The 23,390-nt window shown below is 38.6% G+C and overlaps 1 protein-coding gene across 3 annotated transcripts in view; it reads right to left on the bottom strand.

The window, feature by feature from the left end:
• Window positions 1-9,938, bottom strand: part of LOC127578611 (IQ motif and SEC7 domain-containing protein 3-like) — a 288,463-nt gene extending 278,525 nt beyond the window's left edge. For all 3 annotated transcript variants that reach the window (XM_052030780.1, XM_052030781.1, XM_052030782.1), the window contains exon 1: window positions 9,585-9,938. In XM_052030780.1, coding sequence (XP_051886740.1) covers window positions 9,585-9,892 — 308 coding nt within the window. In that variant the 5' untranslated portion in view covers window positions 9,893-9,938. The remainder of the gene's footprint in view (window positions 1-9,584) is intronic.
• Window positions 9,939-23,390: the final 13,452 nt, after the last annotated feature.

The raw sequence follows: 23,390 nt of genomic DNA, 5'->3' as shown, positions 1-23,390 counted from the left end.
AAAATTCTAGTGCCTAGAAATTGGACTATAGGCATTTTTGGTAGATTAAATGGGTCCCACAAATAGGGCTAATGGCAAATTACAAGCCACAAAAAGAATCCTGTAGCTGGGATATCCTTGCTTTAAGAAATCATTATCATGGTTTGCTTCCCTTTTAGAGTGTTAAATCCCAACCTGCACATTTCACAGACAGCAGCTGCTTTCTAGACAGGCAGCTGCCACGTCATTTGCACACTGACCCACAGGAAGTGGGTCAGTGCTTTTAAAAAGAGCTCTCCATGGCCTGTGGCTACCATGGATATGAGAGAGAACTGGGAGTGGTGTAGGAGCATGATGGAGGAATGCAAAACAAGGGTGGGAGGGGACTAATGGTTTATACTTCTTTTGGGATAGCCCCCCTCATCTGTGGAGCAAGCCTGATAAAACCCCTTGATCACATCTGGCCCCAAGACTCCATGATTAGCACCATCCATCAGGCTCACAGACTCAATCTTATCAGATGGCTCTTAGAATTATTTTTAAACAAAAATATCAGGAATACTGTTTTATATATAAAAGCCATGTCCCTGGGATGACTTTAATTCACACATAGTTTACTGCTTTCACCATGGTGTACTCCTTATTTTATTGTGAGTTAATTATAAAAGTCATAAGTCATGATCATTTGATTTATTTTCTGCCATTAAGTAATAAAAATGAGATGCACATTAATGACATTATCACATGCACAAAATATGATGGGCAAGTGAATTATCACAGCAAGTCCAATTTCTTAATGGGCAACAAAAAAATGCAAATATTTCAAAACAGGTGAACATTTTTTTATTTGCATAATTTACATTTTAAACCCCAGGCTCAAATGGGTCTAATTTCTGGGCACAATTGTGGCCTACACTATCAGATTTATAAAGGTTCAACATCACCTCCTTGTTTTTGCACGCTAAGCCTCAAGAAGTGCCAGGCAAAGCTTTCAGAACATTCAAAGCTTCTAAAATACACCACAAAAAATCAACCCTTCTTTCAAATGGAGAAACTGTGTTTGTTGAATTATATCTCAGACAGATGTAATAGTTTAATGAGTGCTGTACATCTGCACAATGCATTTGGAAATATTCTACATTCCTGCCTGGTGTCCGTAAAGGAAAAGAAGCTCTGCAATTAACTTATTTGAGAGTCTCATGTAGAAGGATGCAACCCTACTTTAGAAGTTTATTTTAATCCCCTTCAAAATACTCAATATGAAATACTCAATATGAAAATTCTCAACTTGCTTTAATTAACAATAGCTTCACCTTTTGGTGGGCTTCATTTCTGTTTAACTACTTTACAGTGGCTTCATATAGCTCAAGCCTTGCATTGTTTGAATTACGAGGTGCAATATGACATAATTAATGACATTCCCGTTTGTCGCCAAGCAGATCTACATCACATGTCTCTAAGCAATCCACCCACTGCATCTGTCAAAACAAAAATCAAATGATTGCAAGTACTGAGTAAGTTGCCAAAAATGCAGTAAACAAGCAGAAAATAGCAAATGGTGACAGCAACTAAATAATCTGTATAATTTTGCAAAGATGTTATGAAAGGAGTAAGCAAGGTTTGAAAGTCCAAGTTTTGGGTACCTAACTCACCTTTGCTCATCTATCCAGGGCTGGGTACAGGAGTTTAAGTTTAACCATGTTTTTGAGGAGCATTTTAAACAGATCAATATTTTATGGATAGTGCATATACATGCATATTTCATGATTATTGAGAGAGCCCTTGCCCCTGCTCCACTTTGCTCCCACTTTCTCTGCACTTTGATGTATCTGCCTGTGGTTTATACCAAAGCTTCCGCTTTGCTATAAATCTGAAGATGTTCAGGTTCAATCCCTGGATGCCACAGAATTAGCTGATTTGAGGTCAGGCAGCAGTAGGAACAATATCATCAGTTCAACATATTCTTACATTGAGGAAGAGTAAACTGACTGGAATTTCCACTCCAGAATCATACAATAAGTGCATGTTTACTGACAGTGGATGAGAGCGGGACTAGAATTAGCGAACATCTATATTTGGATAGTATGCCAACACTGTCAATATTAACACAAGAGAAATGGCCACCTGAGGAGGAACCATACCTTGGTGTGTCAGTCAGGTTATGAGGAGATAATGGGTGGAAACTGAAGAGAGAAAAAAAACACTATAATGGTTAAAAGAGAATTATTATTGTTGAAAAGTTAATAAGACAACTTTCTAACTGTAGTAATCAAAACATGATCATAACAATGTAATTTGTGTTGTGACAAACATCAACCACGTCACAAATGCAGCCTTTGTTCATATGGATCTAGGTTCCTGGGAGTATTTAGCAACCTAATTCCACTGGAGAGTTATTCAACAATGGCCTAAGATTCCTTGTGTCTTGCTTCATGTTGACGAGGACAGTTAATAGAACTTGGAGTCAGCCACATATCTAAAATATCCACAAGGCAATCGAACCACAAAATGAACTAAGAGCCAACATTTATTTATTTTGTAATTCCCATTAATCATGATTTGTCTCTGAATCATTTTCATGCAACTCAGCATTTTAAATCAACTTGAATTAATAATGTGGAATCTTTTGAGAAAGCAAACTTGCATTTAAATTTGAACACACTTTAGGACTGAACTAGGCAACATTTCTGCTTGAAAATCCATATTTATTAAAGTTTGAACAATAATATTCATTGGCACTCATTTTTCTCATATATGTAATTCATGTAAAGCTTTCTTTAGATCCTAACCTATAATTCATTCCTGGGATCTATTATTCAATACATAATTAATCAAAAATTCTTCATTAGTTCCTAGATTGTTCACTCTTGCAAATCCATATTTCTACATAAGATCTACCGGATCCTTTAATTAGATCCTAACATATAAGGAAAAGTTGCCACCAATCCAACCTATGCTTCTATGCTTGTGATTTTTCTTCCAATTTTGAGTATTGTTTTAATTGATATTAGCTGACAATAACTGTCATAGGATTATGAGTAATGATGCATAATGATGTTTCCTAGTTTCTGTTGAGCTGGCACAACTGTGAACCTCAACATCTCTAAGCAAGGAATATGGGAAAGGACAAAATAAAAATCTGTCAATGACCACTAGTTTCTCTGCTGATAGCTATCCAATCAAGAAAATGTGTTCAGGAGGTTCAAATAGGGGCATATTGTCTCTCGTGGTCAAATAACTCATAGGAATTTAGAATCATTGCTGTTCCATGAAGAATGATTGCTTGGGCAAAATATCAGAGCACTGGATATCCACGGAGCATTAGACAGTATGTGGTCTTCCTTTGAAGAACAGTAGGGAAAATATTTGTGGAAAAAAAATGAGTTCCTTTAGAGCCCTGGTTTGAGTAACAATTATAGCCAGCCCTCTTAATGTGGCACTATGTATATAAAATTATTCATGGCTGTAAAAAGAAACACAGAAATGAAAAACTGTTAAACCTTATCACGATTCTTCATAACAGTAGTTTTTAAAAAAGGTTATCAAAGATGACGTGCTCTTCCCACACAGGGCTGGAAACTGATTGTCTTGCTAATCCCTTGCACTAAATGTTTTTCACCTTCAGGTTAACCATGACAACTTGAAGCCTATGCAATCTTTGAAAAATAAGCCTGTCAGCTCTTTTGGCTGTGATTGCTCCTAATGGAGGCCTTGCTGAAGTGCATGCAAAGAATACAGAATGTTCTAACAACCACTACCACCCCCCCCCCCCCCCCCCCCCCCCCACCGCCACACCAAAATCATAGTAGTTATAACAAAAAGATGGTTAGAACTTGCTGTTGGTGATATTAGCCGACTAATGTTCAATCTCAGCATAGACACTTTGTTCTGTGCTTTTTCCTTTACATGGCTCAGAAAACTTTATTAATCTGGGTTAATTTAAAATCAGAGTATCTGAAAGGATAGAGGTTATCATTGTCCAGGCCTCCTCCAAATCCCGCAAAAAAAAGATGCAAGATCATTAGAAATAAAAACAGGAGTAAACCATTTAGCTGTTCAAGCCTATTCCATCATTCAATAAAAAACACGGCTGACATTCCACCTCAAATCCATCTTTCTACATTGCTCCTATATCCCCTCAAGCCATTATATCCAAACACCTAGAGATAGCTGTTTTGAATGTTATAAATGGACAAGCATCTACAGTCCTTCTGGGTAGAGAATTTTGAACAGGCTAATTTCTATTTCTGATAGGTTTTCAACTTCCAAGCCAGTGGAAATATTCTTCCCATTGTTACCCTGTCATGCCCCTTACAAATTTTGTATTTCAATAAAATCCCCACTTTTTCTTCTAAACTCCATAAAACATAAATCTAATCTACTTAACCTTTTTTCATGGGACAAACCACCATCCCAAGAATTAATTTCATGAATTTTCATTGCTATTCCTCTTAGGCATCTCACCAAAACTAAATACAGTAATAATTGTTTTATACTACAATTTTTGGCTGAAATCCCATTTGTTCTTCTAATTGTTTGCTGCATCTGCCTATTAACTTTCTTTGATTTATGTACAAGAACACCTAGATCAATGCATTACCCCGAAAAACTGAACTTATCCTCTCTCCCTAGTAAATTCTAGAAATGTGTTTTCACCATGATATACTACAAAAGCAGTTTAATTTTCAGATTCAGACTCCAGTCATATTTGAATATTTTAGACATCAATTTCTTAATTTAATGTTCCTCATCAGATCCAAAACAGGTAAATTCTCAATGGCTATTCTTGCTGGATTTTATACTGGAATTTATTGACAAAGACATGAGGGCATTTCGTTACTATGAATGCCAATTGCCAATCCTATTCTAATTGTTTGCTGATGGGTCTGTAGCATTATTAACTATTTCATAAACACACATGAGCGCACACACAAAATCATAATAATAACAATAACAATAATAATAATACATTGTTTTATTTTGCCATTCTTTTGGTAGGCAATTGCATTAATCAAGATCAGCAAAGTCAATATTAGAAATGGAACAATTATTTCACATTGTTCTGAGAATCAACACCAAGCATTCCCAGCTCAGACATAACAGGGATTCAATATATGAGTTCATTGAGAACCATTTTGAATTTGCCAAAGCCTGTTTAAGCAGACAAAGAAGTCTTTGTAGATTCCAACCCAGATTTCAGAGGTGATCGGTGCTAATCAACTGTGTCACTCAGTTATTGTACTGAGTCAATCTTCCACGGCACTGATTCAAAGATTCAACCCTGCATGTTAACAAAGCAATTTTTCCTCAAATGTTATCTTGACAGACACCCATTCAGCTACAAAATGTCATGAACATTGATTTTATGCCACTGTAAGCATATTATAAAACTAAGTAATCGCTGCTAATTAGGTTGTATAAGTTTTTAAAAATTCTGTACATTGTCTGCGATTTCTAAACAAAACAGTGCAAAAGTGCAAATCATCACCATTATTTTCTGAATAGTGATAGATTGGGAAAAGGGAAAGTGCAACAAGATCGGAGTGTAATTATACAACAGTCACTGAAAGCAAGCATTTGGGTGCAGCAAGCAGTTAGGAAGGCAAATGGAATGTTGGCATTCACTGCAAGAGGATTTAAGTGCAGGAGCAAGGATTATTGCTGCAGCTGTGCAGAGCTTTAGTGAGATCTCATCTGGAGTTTTGTGTGCAGTTTTGGTCTCCTTATTTGAAAAAAAGGATGTTCCTGCCATGGAAGGAAGGCCACAAAAGTTACCAGACTGGGTTAGCAAGTCTGATATATGAGGAGAGATTGAGCAGTTTAGGCCCATAATCATTACTGGAGTATAGAAGAATGAGAGGAGATCTCAGAGAAACCTATAAAATTCTACCAAGTCCAGACAGATTAGATGCAGGGAGGATGTTCTCGATGGCTGGAGAGCACAGAACCAGGGATAACAGCCTCGGGATAAAAGGTATGTAATTTAGAACTATTCTGAAGAAATTTCTTCAACCAGAGAGTGGTGAACCTGTGGAATAGACAGTAGAGGATGTCATTAAATATACTTGTGAAGATGGTAGGTTTATTTTTAATGCCAAAGGGATCTAGGGATACGAAGTGAAGTCAGAAACAAGTCACAGGGATGAGAACCCATCATCGTGTTGAATGACGGTGCAGACCCAAAGAGTCAAATGACCTACCTCTGCTCCTATTTTCCAAATTTCTAACTAAACCTACAGCACAAATAGAGAATATCATCAAGAGTTCTTACTAGTTGTTATGTAAAATGTACTGTGTACTCACAGTACACTTCAAACTGTGTATTATCAAACAGCTTGAAATTATCTCTTTACCTCATCAACATTGTTTATGCACTGGAGCCAATATTGATGGTAGCATGAGCCATACATTGTCAGCATTTCCTCTTTACACTGTATTTATTTTATTCAATGTCAATAAGTATCACTATGCATATTTTATCCATCGCAAGATTATACTTGCCAGCAAAGCACCAAAGGATTACTAAACTTCAAAATAAACAGATAGGTCATAGAGTAAGACTATTTAGTTAGCTTGGAGCTCAGCAAATCTTATTCAATAAAGCAACATTCAATCACAGTGATTGAAATAAAGTAATCACACACATGTGGAGAAGGTGCCACTCATTTTTTCAGCAAAGAGTGTATCTGCTGAGAATGAATTAAACAAGTTAAGTGGAATAGCACTGGAAAGTTTTTATTGCCTCTGGAATAAAATATCTAATCATGGTAATTTTTTTTTCTTTTCAATAATGTCCATGAATACGAGACAGTTACCCTTCCTATAGACTGTTGTCAAATATAACCAGAATCTATATAGTTTCTAACTCAATCTTAGCATGTGGGGAATGCAGGGACATCACTCAGTACTTGACACACTTCCGCAACAAATGACCTTGGACATGTTTTGTTATTGTTAAGAGATAAGTGGAATCAAGAATCGGTGTTAGGCGGTTCTGTTTAATTGAAAATGACTTCAGTAACTAAGCTGGTGCTCCTCCAGCTATGATATAACAATATGTAAAACCAAACAACATACAGTAGTTTGCATTGTGCAGTTCAATAATAATGAACCTAAGCAGAAAAAACAGTAATAAATATTCATATCACAAATATGAACTTGTATTTCACTTGCTTTTAGATCGCATAAAGCTCTGACTGAATTACTTGTAAATGGTCAAAAGCTATGAGGAAACACTATCTAATGCATTTGTCCCAACCTAAGCAGAATAGGTTGAACCAACGGGAGAAATATGGTATATTTGGACCTTCAAAAGGCTTTTGATAAGGTGCCATATAAGAGGCTCTTTTAATGAAATCAGAGTGCGTGACATAGGGGAAATATTCAGGAATGGATTAAAGATTAGTTAATAGACAGAAAACAAAGAGCAGAAGTAAATGGGTAATTTTAGGGTTGTGAGGTAGGGATGGTGAGTTTGTCATATGATGAAAGACTAAACAGGCCTTTACTAAAAGATGATGTCATTGAAATGTCCAACATTTTTAAGGGGCTTGACAGGGTGGATGCAGAGTTGATATTTTTCTTGGCTGGCAGGTCCAGAACCCACAGTCACCATCTCAAAATAGGGGTCGCCATCAGGACAGAAGTGAATAGAAACTTCTTCAGCCAGGGGGTGTTGAATCACTTTCCAAGAAGGCTGTGTTGTCACTAAGCATATTCAAGGCAGAGAATGATAAATCAGGGAATCAAGGGAAATAAGTTTAGTGCCCGAAAGTGATGTTGAAGTCAAGATCAACATGGTCTTATTCTTTGGCAAAAAAGGCACAAGGGGCCCAAATTGCTTATTCCTTCTTCTATTTCTAATGTTCATACATTCTAACCCTCTGCTTCAGGAACTACAGGATAAATGAGGTAATTGCTAACTAAATTAGATTTCCTTGTAATATGCTTCCATTTGTCACATTAATCAGCCAATCTGCAATATCAATATGCATATGATGATCTTTTTTACAATTTCAGATACAGTGCAGAAGCAATGCTAATCTCCTGAGAGGATATTATAGTAAAATCATAGGTAGTAAGGTTAGTCTTTTTTTTTGACCAAATGTTTACATAGGTGGACAGAAAATATGGAAAAAGAAAGAGCAAATGCAAATAAAGAGACAGAATCAGATAGAAAGAGTTAGAGGTGGACAGAATGGCAAAGAAAGGTTGGTAACGCAAAGAGGCAGAACTACTAGATCTGATGGAGACAGAGGTAGAAAATAAAGACACTTTCACTTGTGCAATCACAGACAGAGTCAGAAAATCAGCAATAGGAACAACCAGAAGGACGGAGAGAAGTTCATCCTGTCACTGAGGGAAATGGAGAAGGCAAGACAGAAATGAAGATAGACAAAGAAAAAAAAGCATTGAGAGAAGCAAAAAAACAGACAGAAAAAATTAAAAAGATATAAAGAAAGGAAGCAAAAGGAAACCAGGGCCAAAAAAAACAGACAGCCATGGGAAAAACAGAAATTAGGTTAAATCCATCCAAAGTTTTTTTAGCATACACAGAGCAAACACAAAACTAATTCTGTGCATGCTCATATTCATATCAATATATAATGATTAAGATGCAGTTCATCATCAAAGGGTTCACATTACAATGTAACCTATTAGAGTCCCTACAATTTCCTGTATTTGCTTATATAAGATTGTGAAGTACATGGTGTTTGTGTGTGTACATGTGAACAGATTGGGGAAGGCTGAAGGGGAGATAGGAAGGCGACTGGTCCTCATAACAGGAAGACCCATCATGAGTTTATCAAACAATAGTTAACATGTCCAACACACAAAACTGGCACATAAAAAGAAAACATCTACTAATGCCCTTAATCTTTGAATATCTATTGGTAAGTCACTAGCTTCAACACTTATTTGCAATCTAGAAGTCATGTATTATTTTAAAGTTTCCAAAATTCTTCTTAACTCTCCTTCCCTTGAGTACAGTAGGAGCCACTTTTTGCTGATATACTCCAAAAACCAATCTTTGCTTGGCAATACTCTCAAATCCTTCTCCTTTAGTCTAACTATCTAATGTACATTTTTTGAAGTTAGTTGTAAACATATGCACTTCTTTTCACTCAGCCTTTCTGGTAACTAAGTTGGAAATACTGATAAATAAAAAAAAAGTCAATGCCTTGTGCTTTTTGGACCATTACCCTCAGTACACAGATCTTTATAATTGGCATCTCCTGCAGTTCAGCCAGGTAGTTCAGTGTTAGCAAATGTAATTTTCACTTGGGCTTTTCCACTTTAATTTCAAAGCTCAGTGATGAAGACTCCAAACACCACTATGAAAATCTTCCCGTGTTTTGACCGATCAATCCTTTAAAATAATTATTTGTGGCCAGTCACGGGGGCAGTTTTAATATAAACTTAGATGCGCTTCTGGAAAACGAACCATGGAAATTACAACCACTATTAAGATTAATTTACAGACAGAAGATGCTGCGGGGCTTTAATGAAGTCGAGCAATGCCTTCTCAACTAGCCAGTGATGTGCTTGTTTATATCAATAGAAACGGATAAAGTTCAGGAGGACCGGGGCTGTGCACGACTTACTGTGGGTTGCAGGGGATCGGTGCCCTGGTGCTGATGGCGGGGTGTTTGTGCTGCGGGTCCTGCTGATGGTGCTGGAGATCCCGCCGCTGCTGCTGATGGTGGTGGTGGTGGTGGTGGCGGTGGGGGCCGCCGCTCGCCGCCTGCTCTTTCAGGCTCCGGTTCTCCTCCAGGAGCTCCTCCACTTTCAGCTCCAGCTCACGAATCCTGTGCCTCTGGGTCTGGATGAGGGTCTGCTGATTCTGCACGATGGTGGTCAACTCTTTGAGATACAGCACTGCCCTCATCGGATTCTCCATCAGGCTTTCCATGGCCGGGGAGGAAGCAAGGAGACGCGGGAGACGGGATGCTGCTGCTCCGCACTCAGGCTGCTCCTTCTCCTGGACCAGCTGGAAACTGACGCACAGCCACGCTACTTAAAGGGACAACCCGCCCGTTAAAGGCACTGCGACCAGGATCACATTCAAGCGCGCTCCTCAAAATGAAACTATATATGCACGAACCTCTTGTGATCCACAACCTTTTCTCCGGTGAGCTGCCTGTTGGAGCACGTCCCACTTTGCGCCTTCATTTTGCAAATCTCAGACGGGGAGATGTGGGTTTTATATTGAGCCCAATGTTGTAACCTCTCATAGAGCGCCCAGAGTATTCCACTGAGAGACTTGCTCTATTCTGACCTAACGAGGGCAGTGGGGAGAAGGCAGGTGGACAGGAACAGCTTTCTTTTGAGGAGGAAATTATTTTTATTCATTTTTCAGGATGGCAAGCCCAGCATTTATTGCCCATCCCTAATTGTCCTTGAGAGGTGGTAGTGAGCTGCATTCCTGAACTTCTGCAGTCATTCTGGTGAAGATAGTCCCACAGTGTTGTTGGGCAGGGTTCTGGAACCTAGACCCAGTGGTAATGAAGAAATGGCAATATGTTTTCAAGTCGAGATGGTGTACAATTTGGAAGGCAACCTTAAGGTAGTTGTGCCGGAGTCTGGAGTCAATGATTGAGAAGTCCCAGGGTCACTCCCTCTCACCAGCAAACTATTGTTTTATTGAATGAGGAGAGATTAAGTTGATTGGGCCATGATCTCTAAAAGTTAGAACAATGAGAGGTGATCTCATTGAAACATAGAAAATTATTACAGGGTTTGACATGGTAGATGCAGAAATGATGTTTCCAGTGGTTGGGAAGTCTGGAATTAAGGGGTCATGAGTCCTAGCACTTCTCTACTCCAGAGGGCAGTGGAGGCACATTCACGGAGTATTTCAAGACAGAAATTGATAAACTTTCAGGTAATAAGAGAATCAAAGAATGTGGAGTCAGTGCAGGAAAGTGGCACTGAGATAAAATGTCAGCCGCAAGCTTATTGTATGATGCAGCAGTTGCAGAAGGCTGAATGGCTTTTTCCAGTTTTTATTTCATTTGTTACTATTATATTCAATTCCGTTACTCACATTGCTGCTTCTTTACTCTTACATTGTATAATTAATACACTTTCCTTACTTCTTCATCAATGATTTTTTGTCAAGAGTACTTACAAGTTGCTCAACAAACACTCAAGATCAAAGTGTGAAAATTGGGAAGGTATTTATGTGAATATAACAACATAAGAAAGAGAACATGAGAAATAGAAGCAGTAGTAGGCTGTTCAGAACCCACACCTGTTTTGCCATTAAGATCATGGCTAATCTTTTATGTCAAAGTCACTTTCCTGAATTAACTTCATATCGATTGATCCCCTCAGTTACTAAAAATCTATCTATCTTTCTTTGTTGTCTATATACTTGGTGACTAAACCCTCTTAAGTATGGAATTTTAACAGTTCACTCCTCTCTGAATGAAGAAATTTCTTCTCATCTCTGTTGAATGACTGACTCTTTATGTTGAAATGGTAAAGCTGAGTTTTAGATAACCCATCCAGGGGAAACATCAACTCCACCATGTCATCAGAGATATAGTTAATCTGCATTAGGTACCTCTAAGCACTGGAGAAGCACCATCCATGCCATCTCTGCACAATCGTCCAAATTCAAATTCATAGGCAGGATTGGTGAAGTAATGTCCGCGTTCACACTCCAGCTACACCATCATGCATAACCAGCACCAAAGGTTGGCTACATCATCCACATGTTTGATTCTGAATTCCCAATCCAGCGAAGAGAAAATATTTCAACCAGGTTCTCAAATTATTTTTGAATAAAATGTAACATCTTCAAGGACTCATGGGTGGTTCCAACTTTGATTGTTCAAAATGAAAGGAATATCCAGGAAGCAATACATCAAGTCTCTACAACAAGACATAGAGATGCTTAAGCACTTATAGTAGAAGGACCATACAACACCCCCAATAACCTACCCAACCAACAACAACATCCCCCACCTCATCAAACATCATGACCCACACGTGCCGCTATGTCTGTGGATCCTGCTAAGGATTATTTTGTCAACTCAGAATCTTAAGAATGGAAGCAAATTATCCCTGAGAGAGACTGCCAAAGAAGGATAGCAGTTAGCTCAGTTGCCATCAAAGCTGCCTAACCTGGTTTAACACACTCCTGCTATGATGTCCAGTGGTTGAATGGAAATGCTAATTGACAAAACATCTATATACTTTAAGTCAGGGCACTCAAACCCTTCTGCAGGCCTTACTGCACATCATATTATTCCTGGTGTGTCTCAGATTCTTTTCTGTTCATGGCCACATACCAGAAATCTGCATATTTGTTCCTTTCACTAGAACTATGAGTGAGGTCATCACCTTCAATCAGAAATGCCCAGGGTTTCCCCGACCACTGGGACATGTTCCTGCTTAGTTATGCTTCACCAATTCAGACCCTCTACCCTACAAAGAAGGGAATCTTTTCACTGTGCTTGGGACAGACACTACTGAAACATGAGTGGCTGATTGTTTTCACATCAAAGGCTTGGCTACAGTGGTTGAGGTTTTCCAGCTGGTTAAAGCTGAATTGCTTGTCGTTCAAAGACAGTACAAGTGGGATGAAGTGAGCACACTGTAGCAAGATGTCAGACTCCCCACCTCCTCTCCCATCAATTGGACATTTTCTTCATGCTGTGAGAACTGCACTTGCCCCCTAACATGGTCGAATTCCTTCCCTCCTTCCAGCTATGTTCATTGTCCAGATAAAATGAAGATGGAAAGAATGGTGAACTTTGGTAGACTCTTTCTTTAAATAGCTAGCTTGTGAGCGCTGCTAGAAATTCCATGCTAAAGTTGTAAATGCAGCCTGCCACTGTGCCATTGGCTGGCCACCAGTTGTACTGAGACCTGACTATTACAGTCATCTGGTCCCACTCTACGTTGTTTTGTTTCCAGTGTTTACCTCTACCATATGTACGACCCAACTTCCCAAGCTACTTCTCCCAATACCCACACACCCCCGCATATTCTCAGGACCAGTCCCAATCACTCTAGTGTGTTTCCAAGAAAGAGATAAACTGATGGATGGTGATAAAGTGAATTAAAATCATTCCATAAGGGGTAGACTTGTTAGAGCTAATTGCATTTCTTATAAAATTGCTTAAGAGTTAATAATGTGGGTGAAGACTCCATGGAGCTTGCTGAACCTCATCTATCTGGAAATAGTTAGCAACAACACTGAAATAATTTCATTTAAAATTGCTTTGTTCAAAATGAATCCAGTAGAATAATATGTTATTTTTATAGGTATGATTCCATCTATTCCTCTTGAGTTTCCCTCATCCTCTTGGGTTCATACCATTTATTGCTGAACAGGACTGAACCACCAGCATCGCTCTTGAACTGTGTGCTGAAGTGGTTTATGCAGTAAACCAGCACTTTTTCACAACACCCCTCTAACAACACTCCCCCTGCCACCAGTCTGTGAACCCTGGCACAAATCAGCAGCCTCCTGTAGAAAAGTAAATTCAGTGATGTAGAGTTTAAAAAGCAAGGGAGTGGAAATGAGGAATAAATATGTACGCTGTGACATAAGAGCAGGACGGAACGAGAAAAAGAAGGAAACAAACAGAGAGAAAAGGAAACAGTTTGGTAGTCAGAAAGCGTAGAATGATCTGTTGAGAGAAAGAACATTATGATGTTGATATGGAAAGAGAGCATCTAAAAGATAAAGAGTGAAGAATGCTCAAGCAGAAGTGATACAGATGAAAAAAATAGACATTTATAAGGAAGACAGCCAATGAGAGCAAGTGGAGAGAGAGAGAGAGAGAGAGAAGACAGTCAAATAAAAAGAAAGACTGAAAGAGTAATGGTGAGTGACAGTTAAACAGAAACAGATGGCGACAGACAAACAGAAATGCAAGTGAGGAAGAGAGTAAAGGCTATCATTCCTCATACTAATAAAGAAAAGGCTGACCCAGATGGAGGGATGCAAATGATGAAAGCTTTTAACTGACAGCATTTCTCCACAGCCCGTGTACTACAATAAAACTGAGCAGTGATCAACAACATGAACCAACAGTGACAGAAAGAATTCCCCTTCCACATTTTCTGACTGCTGTAATTGCGTTATTTAGCTCTGTCTAAGTGTATAGCCCAGGGCTATGCAAAGAGACCATAATGAAATTATATATTCATTTCACGTGGAAGCCAGTGAAACAGCCTCGTGAATTGTAATCCAAAGTGTCATTGTAAGAGAGTGAGAGACTTAAAAATAAGATATATGCAGATCAGTCAAACAAAGGTTATTTGGTGCTTTAAAAACTTTGGCAACAAACCATCAATGTTCAAGTTGTGTGATTCTTCCACCTAAAAGCACAGGTTTTCTGGTTTTTGCTTGGTGCTTTATTTTTGTCATCTCAACTGCAAATTAAAACACAATTCTGGAACTAAAACATCTAAATGCAACTTTGATCCTCTTAAATGGACTCGATGGCAGGCAGAAGTTTAGCTGAAGTACGATAATAAAATCAAAATTAGTTATGTCAACTCAGGCTGGAGTTTGGGTCAGTAAAACAGGTTTGAGATAAAGACCTAGATTTAAACTAGGGCACACAATGGTCATTGCATATTGAAATAATATTTCTGGTTTAGTGGATAATAATGCTGCTACCTGATTGATTAATGTCTGAGAAACAAAGAACACAAGATGTTTCAACTTTTGTTCTAACTAAATAGTAAAAGGTGGTGGTGAGAGTACAGTGCCAGCCTGACAGATCACTATGTTTTTCAATAATGTTGTCATTGGCTGTTCTCTAATTGATGCATTCCCACAAGTTAGTTCTATGTCTCCAGCTAGTCTAGAAAGTATGAAAAACAGGAAATTTTTACACATAGTCAACTGACTTTCTTATAATCCTTGTTGGGAACCAGTACTGTTTTTAAGTATAAACCCAAGAGACACAGTGCTTTCTTCTGGACTGCTATGATAGACTTGCAAACTGGCACGTTATCTGTCAATTGGTGAAGTACGGCAGGGAGTTTTTCTGAACAAGACGGATTCTCCTTCCTATTCTATGCATATTTTCACATTCAAATCAGCAAAAAATTAAAACAAAACTGCTGCTATATTCCATGGGGTCTTGTTACTGCAACGTGAGATAACTCAGATACTTTCAGAACAGGTGAGGACCAGTCGTTCCAAACAACACTCAAACATTTGTCAAATAACTCAAATTAGCTACAAAATAGCACTGACAAAGATCTGATGCAAGTGTCTAGTCTTTGCACTTTGAATTCAAAGAAAACAAGTACATTTCCAAAAATTGAAAATTAACTGTGCAACACTTACCCACAACTACCATCAGTACTGGCTGTCTTGTGTCATTCTATGTTGGATGGAGGCAGTTGAAAATAACCTTAGGCCATGTTTCTAAGTATTTTCATGTTATTATTTCTTCTTTTAGTTTTCCAAACAGGATCTTGTGTGTCAGAGTTCTGTCAATGCTCATGCTGAGTGAGCCACTCAATAGATTCTGATATTCCGTTTCTTCACCCAAGGAAAGGGTGCTGAACTTGACTGCTGCTGCCCGTCCTTATTGAGAGCACAGCTGGTGTCAGAAGGCCGCGCAAAACTGTTACGAAGTTCAGAATGTCGTGGGTTCAAGTTGACTTAACACTTAAGTGCAGTACTGGGAGAGTGCTGCACTATCAGTAGTGCCATCTCTTGGATGAAATGTTAAATCACAGGCCCATCTGCCCTTCAGATAGATGTAAAGATCACATGACACTTCTTCTTTGAAGAAGGTAGTTGTCCCTGTTGTCCTGGCCAGTAATTAACCCTCAATGAATAGTGTCAAATCTCGTGGAAGGCTGGGCAGCTGGCACCTTCAAGTGAGAAAAGAAAATAATTTCATAAAGGTAAGGTTGCGCATTTCCCTAAAAACTGGACCACCAAATGATACATGAAAACAAAGTAAATCTTTTCTGTAAATTTAATCTAAGCAATTTGTCAAAGGTAAAATGAGAAGTATTAATTCAATATTATCCATGCTTTTGAGCCATTCCAAACTGAGAGGATTGTGATGTTTCATAATAAAATGTTGCAAGGATTAATTTGCAAGGGTATGGTGTGAGCTGAACCAATTATCCCTGAAGTAGAAATAAACAGCTGATCCCAGACATTCACAGCTTTTTTTTGTTTTTGTCACATCTTTTTGTTTTGCACTGAGTTCTAGTTACATGCCCCCCTCCTCCATTTAACAGATCATGTCCCATCTGGTGTTGATTCTTTCCCTTTTAGTCAAGCAATTGATTATACCAACAACACCAAGAAACATTATCAGACATGGTCATCCTGCAATGTGCTAACTCATGGTATCAATTCTCTTTCTTGGTCAGATCTGTAGTTGGATTATGCCATAAAGAAGTGGGGCAAAAGGTAACCTCAAGTGGCAGCACCATCCTTTCTTAATTGGGTCATAGCAACAAAATACCTAAGAGAAGGTACAGCCCAATAATTCGTAATGGAATGAAAATTCAACTGTGATGCAAAAAATGTTTAAAAGTGAGTAATTAACAAAAGTGCCTACAGAATACTTTTGACACATGCCTACTTTAAAATTATTTAAGACTGTTGCCTACATTCCACAACTATAGCTGGTGATTACACCTACAGAAGGTATCTGCAGTTTTTGTGGGAATTTTGCTCAGTGATGATGACCTGGAGTCAGGAGACCAGTTAGCTTGACATCAGGAGCAGGAAACTTTGGATGAATCTATTATTAAGGAAGCTGGCACCTTTTATAGTTAATGTAGAGTTAGGAAAGTGAAATCATGTTTGATAAATGTTAGAATTTCTTGAGGTTGTAATTAGCAAAATACATTGGGGAAAGTGTATTTCGACTTTCAGAAGGCCTTCAATAAGACTATTGAACAGTTCCCTTATACGATGAGATGGACTATGACCTTGTGATCTACCTTGTTGTGACCTTGCACCTTATGGCACTGCACTTTCTCTGTAGCTGTGACACTTTACTCTGTGCTGTTATTGTTTTTACCTGTACTCTATCAATGCATTCTGTACTAACCCAATGTAACTGCACTGTGTAATGAATTGACCTGTATGATCGGTATGCAAGGCAAGTTTTTCACTGTACCTTGGTAGAAGTGACTATAATAAACTAATACCAATACTTCAGGACATATTCTGAAACAAAATTAGAGAGCATGGGGTTAATATATTGTTACGGAATGAGGATTGGTTAACGGACAGAAAGCAGGGAATAGGAACAAATGGAGTTATTTTTGGTTGGAGACTGTGACTAGCGGCGGCTGCAGGGATCATTATTGGGACTCAGTTGTTTACAATTTATATCAATGATTTGAATGAGGGGATCAAGTTTAATATATCCAAATCCGCTGATGATACAAAGCTAGGTGGCAATAATGGGCTGTGAGGATGCAGAGATGCTTCAGAGGTCTATAGACAAGCTAAGTTAATAGAAGAACAATGGCAGATGGACTATAATGTGGAAAAGTGTGAGGTCATCTACTGTGATAGAGAAAAATAAAAAAGCAGAGTATTTTTGAATGGAGGTCAAATTGAGAGGGACTTGGGTGTTCTTGTACCTGAAGCTCTCAAAGTTTATGTACAGATACAACAATCAATTAGGAAGGCAAGCATTATGTTTGCCTTTACTGCAAGAGGATTTGAAACATGTTTCTGCAAATACATAAGGACCTTGTGAGACTGCACCTGGAATATTGTGTACAGATAATAGTCTCCCTGCCTAAGAGATATAATTGCAATAGAAGAAATGCAACTAAGTTTCACCTGAGTGCCAAAAGCTACCCCCATTTCTATTTCTTACATTCTCATGTTTTTATTTAAATATAAACAGTGCACCATTTTCCCCCTCTCGGCAAAATCCTACAGAACTTTGTAACAGCAGTACTCTGTAGAACTATGATCCATAGTAACCAAGAACACTCATGGTGGCCAATCATGAATATCGTACTCCAGGAATCCCTTAGAAATTCAGCATATAAAGCCTGCATCATTTTCAGAAGTTCAGATTACTTCCATACTTGAAATGTTTGTGTTTGGATTACGCAATAGGGGGCAATGAGCTGGATGGAATTTTATTCCTGCATTCACTGCCCCGATTAAATAATATTTTGCCTCTATGATCTTTAAGTAAGGAAGAAAATGTAAGTTCAGATACACGTATTTGTTTTGCTGAGTTACTATCATAAACTTCCCGCAATATTAAATATTAAGACTCATGAACTCTTTTGAATGAGGATCTTTTTATTCCTTTTGTTAACAGAAGCACTGCTGCTCCTCTGGAGGAGACAAAGTGTAGAACTCTAGGGGTTTTGAATTATACAGTCCACTGCTTCTGTACTTAAATATTCCATTAGATACATTATTGAGTCTGTCTTTTTTTTTATTTTTAAGAGTAACAATACTCTAAAAGCAACTTTTGAATATTTTCCAGACTGGTGCTTTTGTTTGTTTGAAACCTATGGGATTGCTCTATATTTCCTGGATTTTATTAAACATCATAATGCATTTGTTAAGTACCATTACATTACACAAAATCAATTATATGCTTGAGTTTAGGACAAATAGTATTCCTTGCATTTTTCCTTGCTTTCCTGAAAATGGCTGCATCATACGCTACCATTACTAGACATCAATTGTTCCTGCATCCATTTCAAATGGCATTTATCATGTTAAGACAGTAGAGTCAATTTCTTTTACAAATGGGAAGAAAAGGAATAATATCTTGATAATTCATGTCAGCCTCTTCCTACTTCTTTGGCCAGTGCCATATTGGTGTGAGCACTAAAATAGCTAGCTTATATGCCCACTAGAAATAGTTGTCTTGTTCACCTCTGAAAATTGACAAAAGACCCCTAATCCAATTTTTATGTACCAGTGAGTGGAGTGTGCACACTCAGTTCATTGGTCATGGAATGAAAGAGTCATAGAGAGATACTGCACATGAAACAGGTCCTTTGACCCACCAAGTACATGACAACCATCTAGCAACCATTTATACTTATCCTACCCTAACCCATTTTATTTTCCCCACTTTCACATCTGGTTTTATTTAATACTGATGTGGAATATTTTGCCAACAATCTTTGTAGGGCTAGGATGCTATTTTAAAAGTTAGCTGTGAGGTTTTAGGAACAAACTCTTCTTGTCCTTTTAAAATCTACATAACAGATCTTTAGATTTTAAATACCAGAGAGATGGAGTTTGATAGGGTGGGTAGGCAGTTTATTTGGGCGCTTGCGCATTCTTTCTGCATCATGCACTTGACCTCCACATATTTCCAACCATAAGACTCAAAGTGTGAAAAGCCTTTCTAGATGCTTCACTGTCACTTTAAAAGACCTTGGGTCTACCATAAATTGGCCATATCTCTGACACAACAGGAGGGCATGGTTCACTGTGGCTGAATGCTGAATTTGAGGTCTTGATCTTTGAAAGCACTTTTGCACAGGTGGACAAAGGTTGTCCTGGTGCATTGGAGGCAATGGTGGATTTTGTCATTGATGTTTATCTTTCCACCCAAGATATGGAAAGTGATCCCTGTTGTACAGCATCATGGATGTTGATTATCAGGAGGAAGTGGGGGAAGTGGTGCTCTATAGTTGGGAAGGTTGGTCTTTCATATGTTTAGTATGAGGTTCATCCTCTAGTATGCTTCAGTGAACTAAGTCCCAATCATTTGGAGCTCAGAGTTTGTGTGTGTACAAACACAAGTGCTGTCTTTACACAGTAACTTGAAGATAGAAGTGGGTCTGATCTTTGTTCTAGAGTGGAGGTGATGAAGGTTGTACAGCTTCCTGCTCACCTTGCAGAGTAGCTCAAGCACAGAGGTTAATAGAGGTAAGGTGAAGTACTGCATTGAAGAAGCTTGAGGCTCTTACAGTTGTTGTCTGACAATTTTTTATGAACAAATATGAGAACTACTCTCCATAATCTCTCTCTGTTGAAAGCTTTTGCAAGGCTATGTTTGGCGATTAATACCATTTCCTGAACTTTGCATAGATTTTCAGTGAAGGTAATGTCCATTGTGCCTCAATAGGTGGCATCCACAGTTATTCTGGGAGGAGCTGTCTGGCCACTGGGAGGTGACAGTTGAGGAAGATTCTTCCAATGATTTTTTCTGTGGCAGAGAATTAAAAAAAACTCCTCTGTGATTACTGCACTTCTCCTTTCCTGAAGATGATCATGATCAGTGTCTCTAAGATTCCCTGGTGTGCTCTCCCCTTCCCAGTAGTGGAAGATTATAAATTCTTGTCATTTCTCTGCCACGTTTTAGTACTGAAATGAGGATTTGTCTGCTCCAGCGTCTTTGTTGTCTTTAAACTAATGGATTGCCTTTTCAAACTCTTGTCTGGCTCGGGTAGTACCAAGGTTGTGGTGGATAGCATGCTGTGGAATAAAGTCAAAGGTACTCATATCAAACACCAAATCTTGATTGAGATCTTCATTGGGATGTTATGAAGCTTGTCTTAACATAGAAGGACATTAGGTCCAGGTGCCAGCAGATTAAAATAGCATCAATGTGCAAGTATTAAAAAAGTCAGCTTCAATCTTTAGGCATCTGCATTTAATTATTTATACAAAATCCCTTCTGAAGAAGTAGGCTGCCTACTAATATTGACTATTCACTCAACCAGAGCAATAATTCAACTGACTTTTCAAGTTAATGGCACATCCACGGGTTTACCAGACATTTTGAAACACTCCAGAAGAATCAGACGAGGACACAACAGCCACTGAAGTGTTGAAGCAAAGTCATGGAAACACTGCAATAAATATTCAGTGTTCACAGCTCCTTTTCTTATCTGCTCATTGAATAAGGTTTGTTGAAAATTTACACTTAATTTTCTGAATTACAGCAGGATGGACGGTGTCTTTGGTTATTTAAGATCAGGCCTTAGACAAGAATCAACATGACCAGAACCAGGTCCATGTACCATCGTTCTCAAGGGCATGGATCAGAAAGGACAGCAGGTGTGTGGGCAACGGTGGACTAAGCATATGCAGTGTCAGCTTTTATATGTCATATGATAAGTAGGTCACTGATGTTTAACTTTGTCACCAGAAGGATGGAGGGGGTAATCCCTCCTCTCCGACATCCACTGATCTCCAGTGCTACCTTGCCTGCACTGGTAAGCTGGAAAATATGGAGAGCCACCTCCAGTTCTCCCCTGTTTTGTGACCCCCTAAGTACATGCAATGACATGTGCCTATCCTAATCCTACCGTGTTAACTGCAATGCACTCAGTGAAAGTGACTATGAGAGTGTAGCATGAATTGTATTGTATTGCAACAAATACAAAATGTGCTTGTGATTAAATGACAAGAAAAAAAATAGTTGAGCATCGTGGAGTGGAGTGATGAACGCAGCAGGATGAAAGTAATTGTGGAGCAATACTCAGCTTTCCATGCCTGCTTTCATTATTAGATCACCTCCCGCACCGAATCAAAGATCTCCTGTTCCTGCTGATGCTCCTGCTCTCAACTCCTGAGCCACCACCAGCCACACTGTCTAGGTGAAATCAGCAGGTTTTTCCCTTACACTGTTGAAGAATGGTGTTTTCCTGTGACTCAATATTGATAATCAATGTATCAAGGAGATATTGGTGAACCAAGTGTAACCTTTCTGGATTTGGAATCCATTCTTAAACTTCCTCTTGTTGTTTCAAACTCCAACACTCCTAGTTCCTTCTTTGGATTGGCTCTTTAAATACCGAAGTAGAGACAATGTCACGTGGACAGTTTTTGCATCTGTTGCACTGTGTTGGATGTCAACCCTAAAAGTAAAATCCAATAATCTTGCTGAGTTAAAACCCACTAACTTTCTTCAGGGTTTCCCATGCTTGTCCCACTATCTCTCAACAAGTTTATGTGGTCAATTTTTCAAGTGTTATTTCTTTTCATGGGGCATTCCTCCTGATATTGTACAAAATTCATCTTGGCAGTCCACACAGCTTTCTCTATTATTGTCTAGATGTCAAATCTGTCTGCCCAGTGGTTTACCCACAATGAAATAATAAAGAACACAAAATACTGAAAAGGCAACAATCAGCATTCAAGATAGAGGTACAAGATAATGCATTTTAATGTCAAGAAAATTGAAAGTCACAAACCCCTTAGAAGACAAATCTAAATGGCAAGAGGAACTGAAGGATCTGAAAACAATGGATCTAGGGGTACACATACAGAAATCACTAAAAATAGCAATGGAGGTTAACAATGCCATAAGAATAAAACAAAGCACTGAAGTTCAAAAGACATAGAACTAAGAGTTTTTAAGGAGTTTAGCATCTTTGAAAATGTATATATTATCAGGCCTGGATGAAATAAATCCCAGGCTGCTAAAAGAAGCAAGGGATGGGGGGGAGGAATAATGGAGGTTCTGACCATAACTTTTCAATCCACCCTGGCTATAACAGAGTTGCCAGAGGATTGGAGGACTGCTACCGTACAATTATTTTAAAATAGAAGAAGCAATAAACTGAGTACTCACAGGGTAATTAAGTCCAATTTAGTTGTGGGCAAATTATTGGAATCAATTCTAAGAGATAGTATAAAACTTCATGTAGAATGACAGAGATCAATCAGGATCAGTCAGCGTGGATTTGTTAAGAAAGGTTCTAACTTGATTCAGTTTTTTGAGAAGGTAATAGGAGGGTCAATGTAGTTTACATGGATTTTAGCAAGGCCAGGTCCCATGACAGGCCAGTCAGAAAAAAAGCTCCAGGGATATAAGGGAGAATGGCAAATTGGATCCAACATTGGCTCAGAGGCAGGAAGTAAAAGTTTGATGGGTGCTTTTGTGACTGTAAGGCTGATATGTGGAATCCCACAGGGCTCAGTCCCCTGCTTATTGCAATATATATTAATAATTGAGACATAAGTGTAGTGCACATGATAAAGGAGTTTGCAGATGATACAATAAATTATCATGTAGCTGATCATGTAGCTGAAGACAAAAGCTTTAGACTGAAGAAGATACAGTTGACCTGGGCAGTTGGCTGAAAAATGGCAAATGGAATTTAATCCAAAATTTAATCCAGAAAGTGTGAAATAATCCACCAGGAGGTGCAAAATGGCAAAGGAATATACAATAAATGTGTGGATCTTGAGTTACATGGAGGAGCAGACAGACCCTAAGAATGTGTGTCTACAGATTATTAAAGTTAACAAAACAGGTCGATAAAGTGATTAAACAGGCTTGAGGGATGCTTTCCTTTATTTACCAAGGTATAGAAAAGGAGAGAGGTTATGCCAGAAAACACATTAGCTAGACCATGGGGTGAAAATGAGGTATAGTTCTGGTCATCATATTGTGCGTAGTTCTGATCACCCAGCTATACAAAGGATGTCATTAAGCTGGAAAGGGTGC

Source organism: Pristis pectinata, chromosome 15 (genome assembly GCF_009764475.1).
Source record: "Pristis pectinata isolate sPriPec2 chromosome 15, sPriPec2.1.pri, whole genome shotgun sequence".
NCBI lineage: Eukaryota > Metazoa > Chordata > Chondrichthyes > Rhinopristiformes > Pristidae > Pristis > Pristis pectinata.
This window is presented reverse-complemented; position numbering and strand designations above follow the sequence as displayed.